Source organism: Chenopodium quinoa, unplaced genomic scaffold (assembly GCF_001683475.1).
Source record: "Chenopodium quinoa cultivar QQ74 unplaced genomic scaffold, ASM168347v1, whole genome shotgun sequence".
Taxonomy (NCBI): Eukaryota; Viridiplantae; Streptophyta; class Magnoliopsida; order Caryophyllales; family Amaranthaceae; genus Chenopodium; species Chenopodium quinoa.
This window is the reverse complement of record NW_018742204.1, coordinates 3,614,675-3,622,182: the sequence shown is the minus strand read 5'-3', so window position 1 is coordinate 3,622,182 and position 7,508 is coordinate 3,614,675. Positions and strand designations below refer to the sequence as shown.

Below are 7,508 nucleotides of genomic sequence, written 5' to 3'. Positions count from 1 at the left end.
ATTTAATCATGAATTTAATTATTATAATCAGGAATAAGATTTTACTAGTCAGGAATTACTATGCTTAGTCAGATATTAGATGATTTATCTCATGTATTGTTGTATTTTGTCAGGCTTAACAATTTAAGTCTTAAATATTATTATTCTATTCAGGAATTAAGGTATATTGATCGGGAATTAAATTTTAGTCATGAATTTAACAATCTAAGTCAGATATTAATATTTTATAGTCTAAGAGTTCAAGTTTTGGATTTAACATTGTCAAGTTTAAGATAATATATTATTATAATATTTAGTCAGAAATTATATTATTATAATCAGTAATTAGATATTTTTAGTCAGGAATTATCAAAGATTTCAATATTTTGTCAGGAATTATATTATTATAATTAGTAATTAGATATTATTTGTCATGAATTATAAAGTATTAGATTATATATGTCATTTATCATTCAGTCAAATATTGTAATATAAAACTCAGATAAAACTAGACTTTGATGGTTTATAAAATTAACAGATAAAAATATAAAAGTTTAAATCAGGTATTGGTTTATAACTTATAATAATTTAACTTTTTTTTTGTTTTATTGTTGCAGTATTCTTTCCCATTTGGTACAAAAATCACTATACTATGATGATTTTCAATTTTATTCCTGGTATAACTCCACATATAGATTGGATAAATAACAGGACTGACATTGATCGAACTCACTTGGATTTTATTGATAAGTATTTGGTAAGTTTTTTGTCTAGTAACTATTTCATTTTATTTCTTAAATATTACACTTTTAGATGCTTATATATATAAATATATATATTTATATTTACAAATTAGAGTTGTTCATCTTTTTCTGTGAAGGAAAGAACATCCTTTAGTAGAAAAAGTTCTTGACTTGACATGGAATACTCCAGTTTTTACTTGGAAGACTACCACCAAAAATTATGATTGTGGGCTTTTAGCATTAATGTGTATGCAAAAATACGATGGATTTGGATCTCTAGTTGTTGTTCTTCTTCTTTCAAAATGCCTTCTAATTATTTTATTTTTCTTTGGCCTTCCTTTTGTTTTTGGTCGTTTTGGATCTTTTACAGCATTCCTTCTCTCTTGTTCTTCATCAAGCTCACGAATTTTTTCTTCATTTGTTTGGAACACTTTTCTTACAGATATATACATTTGTTCCAAAGCATCGTCACATAATTTTATTGCTTCTTCGTTCCCTTGACATATACTTACAAGGTTGTAGAAATTCTTTGTTATTGATTGCCTCCATGGAGTGTTTATTAATGAATGACCTGTAGTTGCATTTCCTAACAAAAAAAAAATTATTACATTTGTCATAAAATAATATAGGTCAGGAATAAATATATCTATATCAAGAATAATATTATTATTGTCAGTCATAACAATACATATATATCAAGAATAAGATTACAATGTCAGGAATAAGATACGTATAAGTATGAATAACATCTGTATAATCAGAAATAAGAATCTAAATATCAGGAATAATGTTAAATTTTTCAGTAAAAACAATTTTGTTTTCCCCTTGAGTCATAAGTGTTCATGTATCATAAAAAGTTATAAAATATGAAAATATAATATATTTTATGATCAAAAAGTTATACAAATTTGACTAAAGTCAAAATAAAGTCATATAAAACTGAAAAAGTATTTAATTGCAACTTCAAAAAGTCATAAAAATCTTTAAAAAACTGAAAAAGTATTTAATTGCATTATCAAAAAGTCATACTAATCATATAAGACTGAAGAAGTCATATAATTTCAAAATAATTTATTCCATCATGAAAAGGTCATAAAAAAAAGACAAAAGTCATAATTTCTTCTGTTAAATTACATGTCAATTATTGCTATTCATACATAACTATTTTCTATTTAAAGGTTGTTTAAATCAAGCCTTTTGTATTAAAAACTTTAAATTAACAACCTCTATTGTTTCCATATAAGGTTGAGTCCTATTTTTTCTTTTGTACAATTTTGAAGAAAATGGCTGATTTCTATGAAAATTTGGCAAAATGTTTTGTTAAATTCAGATCAATTTATCGGCTTAGTTTGGTAAAAACATTTAGCTTTATACTTATATTTTTATTTTGTGTCTTAGTAAATATTTAATGTTTTAATTCTATTTTGTGTGTGTGTGTTTATTTATTTATTTATTTTATTTCAGCCACTTCCTGCAGATTGGAAAGATTTTCTTTTAAGTTCACAGGTCCAGTTAGAGTCTATCGTGGAAATAATGGCAGATTTTGGGAGGTTAGAGTGTTAAGCGTACCACAAAATACAGGAACCCGTGGTGGTTGTTTATTGATGATGCTTGGACAAGCTTTGTATCATCAAATAATATTGTTGAAGGAGAAAGACTGTATATTTATGATGATAATGATTCAAATTTTTACATTAGAGTTTTTCATGCTGATGGTAATGAGAGGGTTCCTACTGAAGCAGAAAATGGTATTAATGTATAAGTTTATTTGTAAATATTATGTTTGTAATAAATAAGTTTATATTAATAAAAAATAATAATATTTATAGCAGGTATAAAATTATGTTTGTCATAATTAAATTGTTTTATCAGATTTAACAATATTTGTTTCAGAAAAAGGACAATATTCGTCGGGAATAATATAATATTTGTCAGGAATAAGTTCTTATAATTATGAGTCATAATACTTTTATTTTATATTTAATTAACAAATAATAAATTTTAAAATAACAAAGTATGTACGTACCTGATTCATTCTCATCCCATATCATTGATTTAGCAAGCCTTGTCCAGCGTTTCAGAATGTATCTCTACATTTGCATTATCTTGAGAATGTGAAAGCACATCAATCCAGTCTCTGTGAAGCACATACAAGAACACATAAACTCATTGTTTTGACAGTGATATATGACTTGATAGGTGTGCATATAATCTTCATCAAGAGAAACATCAAAGAATTTGACGTATTGCATTGAAGTTGGCTTTTCCTTTGCATATGCTCCTAGACTGGTGTCAAATTCCAACTTAAAATCCTTGTATAAGTTCAGAGTATAAACTTTAGCAGCATGTTTTAAGATTTTTGTTGTTGTTTTTGGTTTCTCAGTAGTACATCTGAAGTTGTCACTCTTTTCAGTGCTTCTCCATCTTCTCACAGTAGCTTCAAATATATGAAAGAACTCCAAAAGTTTAGTGGTTCTGTTGGCCTTAAATGAAATTGCTCTGTTTGTTACTTCTACTCTTTGAGATGAAAGGATTCCCGCAGAGAAAATATCCTTGCTCAATGCAGTGCACCATTTTTCTCGTAGCTCGAATAACCTATCAAACCACTTTTTTTTTTTTTTTTTTTTTTTTTTTTTTTTTTCTAATCCATGTTTTTGAACCATCTTGTTCCAGACATCTTCGAATCCTGATTCTGAATCACAGCCACTTAAGCACTTGTGAAACATATTCTTGAATTCAGGGTTGTTTTTTTAAAGTTCCAAAGTGTGATACAAAATTCTTTTGTAAATGCCATAGACATAATCTATGTCTTGAATTTGGATACACCTACAACAATTATAGAACAATTTGATTATTTTCTTCAGTTTTTAGATTATTTTGATCAGAAATTACAGGAAATTCATAAGGAATTACATGATATTCAAATAATTTCATTTTATAGTCAGATATTAGATAAATAATGGCAGTAATTAATAAATTTTTGTCAGGTATTATAGAGTCAACGTTAGATATTATATAACTCATGTCAGTTATTAATCTATTTTTGTCAGGCATAACAATTTATTAGTCAGAAATTAAAGTGTTTTAATCACATATTAAATAAATAATGTCAATTATAAATCTATTTTCTTCATCAGTTTTAACTCAGAAATAAGCTTAACTTAGATAGGAATTAGATATTATTTGTCAGGTATAATTTGTTTTATCTTTAGTATTGGTTGATTTATGTCAGGCATAATAATATTTTACTCAAGAATAATAATATTTTAGTCTGGAATTAAAGAGTAACAGACACATATTATATAATTTACGTCAGTTATTAATCTATTTTTGTCAGGCATAATAATATATTAGTCAGTTTTTAGATTATTTTGATCAGAAATTACATGATATTCATAAGGAATTACATGATATTCAAATAATTTCATTTTATAGTTAGATATTAGATAAATAATGGCAGTAATTAATAAATTTTTTTCAGGTATTATAGAGTCAAAGTCAGATATTATATAACTCATGTCAGTTATTAATCTATATTTGTCAGGCATAACAATTTATTAGTCAGAAATTAAAGTGTTTTAATCACATATTAAATAAATAATGTCAATTATAAATCTATTTTCTTCATCAGTTTTTATATTATTTCATAAGATATTACATGATTCATTAGGAATTAGCAAAGTTATAGTCATTACTTAGACAACATAAATCAAATAATTTCATTTTACAGTCAGATATTATATAAATCATGGTAGTAATTGATAGATTTTTGTCAGGTATTAAAGATTCAAAGTCAGATATTAAATAACTCACGTTAGTTTTTAATTTATTTTTACACAGGAATTAAAGTGTTTAAATTAGATATAAAATTTTAGTCATCTATTCGTATATTATAGTCAGATATAAAATTATTCTTGTCAGATATAACAATATTTTAGTTAGGATTTAAATATTTTCAGAGTTTAATTAGTGTTTAGTATTTGATATTTTTAACTCTGAAATACATTTAACTTAGACAGGAATTAGATAATATTAGTCAGATATAATTTGTTTTATCTTAGGCATTGGTTGATTTAAGTCAGGCTTAATATTTTTTTTCAGGTAATACATTATGTAGGACAGGAATTAGTTTATAATTATCAGGAATTAAAAAAAAATTCAGGATTATAATCATTTTAATAATTAAATAGTTTTTTTAAATGAGAATAAGATAGTTTTATTCAGGTATTATATTACTTTTGTCAGGAATTAAAACTTAAATATCATAATTAAGCTATATTAAAAATTACTTAGATTGTGTTAAGTTATTTGATACAAAACATATCCCAATATAAAATACAAATACAAATATTAAGCTGAAACTGCTTACCTCTGGTATGGCGTTACTCATTGCAAGATCTTGATCAGTGAAGATTGATTTTGGTTCAATTCCACACATTGACTTTTTGAAGATTGAAAGCAGCCAAACAAATGTATCAGTCTTTTCATCAGTTATGAATGCACATCCAAACATTGTTGTTTTCCAGTGATTGTTTATACCAACAAATGGAGCACATATCAACCCATATTTGTTTGTTCTATATGTTGTATCGAAGATTAAAACATCACCATAAGCTTTGAAATCTTCAAGCATTTGGGAGTCACGCCAAAAATAGCTCACAACATTATTTTCTTCTCCAAATTTCAATCTATAAAAGAATGAGGGATCTTGATCTACTCTTTCTTGAAGGGTGTTTAATACATTTTGCATGTCTCCACCTTCAACCATACTCATTTTCACCCTTGATACATAATTAAGGTGATCTCTCTTAGTATGACCTACACATTCTTCTCCTCCAGCTTCATTGCTTATATAATTATAAGCATCCATTGGTTTAATACCACTCTCAATCATGCTCTCAATTAGCTCATCCATTGGAGCTGATATTTGCCTTTCTGATCTTAGATGATGTCTTTGAACTGTTATTACCAGTTCATGATTATGTTCCAACTTATGTGCAAGAACAAAAAATCTACCTTCTGTATTTTTCTTAAAACGAATATGAGCTTTGCATCCAGTTCTTGTTTCATTTACCTCCCTTTCTTTTCTCTTTCTTTCATCAGTTTTACCCAATATGGGTATTTCTACTGATTGTTGTTCACCTGCTATCTTCATTTTACCCTTTGTATGTCCTTCTTTAGAGCATCTAAAATAAAACTCATATAGTTTATCATTGGTATCTCTTCTTTTTGTTGATTTTCTGACAGTGAAACAAAATGATCTTGAATGAGCTTTGTATAAAAAAAAATCCATCATTGTAGTTCAACACAGTATAACCTACTAAACATCTACTTATGTTTTCATCCTTGTCATATTTGTAATAATCTGCAACAAAAGTAAATATAACTCATATCATACCGTATTTTTTGTCAGGAATTACAATATTATACACAGTAATTAAATATTTTTTAAAATTTATAATACTAAGGAATTAGCATTTCTTAGTCAGAAATTAGGTTATCCAGATCAGGAATTACAATATATTAGTCAGGAAATAAATTATTACAATCAAGTATAATATTAGTCAGAATAATATTAGTCATGAATATTAAATTAATTGTCTGCATTTACATCATTAAATTACAGAGCATTTAATTATCAATATACCTATTATAGCAGCATCTTCATCTCGTTCTTCAGCATCTTTTTCTTCATTGATGTTGTCTTCTATAATTACATTATCTGCTGCATACATCATTCGTATTAGTATATTTGAATTTTACTTTAAAATTATCATAAATATAGATTCAAATTTAAATTAATTTTCTACGACATCTATATATACAATTCGAATTAAAATAGCTTTGATTGCAAGTTATTTGTCGAACTTAAATGCGATCGGAAAATAATTAGCATTGATTTTAAATTATAAGTCGAAATTAACTACGATTTGAAATTGAATTAAATTATGCTTCATTCAAAATTAATAACGAGCTGTAATTTCATAAGCATTGATTGCATATTATAGGTCTAAATTAACTCGAATTTACATACGATAATTGAATCGAAATTTAATACGATCTGAAATTCAATTTGCCTTGCATGTAAATTATAAATCGAAATTCATAATACAAATTCACTATTACATTTAACAAATATTATTTGAAATTAAAAACAATCTGAAATTATGAATTGTATTGTAACTTTTTCAGCAGTAATTGTGCTAGAAATTGATTCTATGGGTGAATTAGATTCTACTTCAGTCATCATTGTGTTGTTTGATTTCTCCATTTTTTTTATTTGAAATTGTTTGAAATTTGAAGATTTGAATGCTCTGAAATTTGAGGAAATGAAGTCGTTGAATTTCGTTACAAACATGCAACGCGCATGACTTCTATAATCTCAATTTTTGTTTGCTTTTTTCCCAGTTTTTCCCTTAAACCCTTTTAATTCCCCCCAAATCTCTTTCTCTCTTCTCTGTTTTTTTGTTGGGATTTATCTATTAATTGCCATAGTTTGAGCAACAACAATGGCGACTCTCCCAATTAAGATTATCACTGAAATTCTCTCTCTTTTACCTGTAAATCACTTTTCGAATTTAAGGAGAGAGCCCCAGTTACTCCTAATGAGAAACATTTTCTGTTTCTCATAATGGCATTTTTGAAATTAAATTGAATCTTTTAGCTTGCTGTGCTGGTGACTGGGAAAAGGGGGGGACACATTACGTGGCATGGATTGCTGATGAATGGGGATGTCGTTAGCTAGCGAAAAGTATTTCCTTTATTAGCAAACTCTGAAATTTTAGT

At 26.5% G+C, this 7,508-nt stretch overlaps 1 protein-coding gene across 1 annotated transcript; it reads right to left on the bottom strand.

Moving 5' to 3' along the window:
- Window positions 1–2,812: 2,812 nt before the first annotated feature.
- Window positions 2,813–5,877, bottom strand: LOC110683264 (protein FAR1-RELATED SEQUENCE 5-like). The gene is made up of 2 exons (XM_021859932.1): window positions 5,092–5,877; window positions 2,813–3,205 (listed from the first exon to the last, which is right to left on the bottom strand). Exons 1-2 carry the CDS (start codon window positions 5,875–5,877, stop codon window positions 2,813–2,815), a joined length of 1,179 nt encoding a protein of 392 aa, XP_021715624.1.
- Window positions 5,878–7,508: the final 1,631 nt, after the last annotated feature.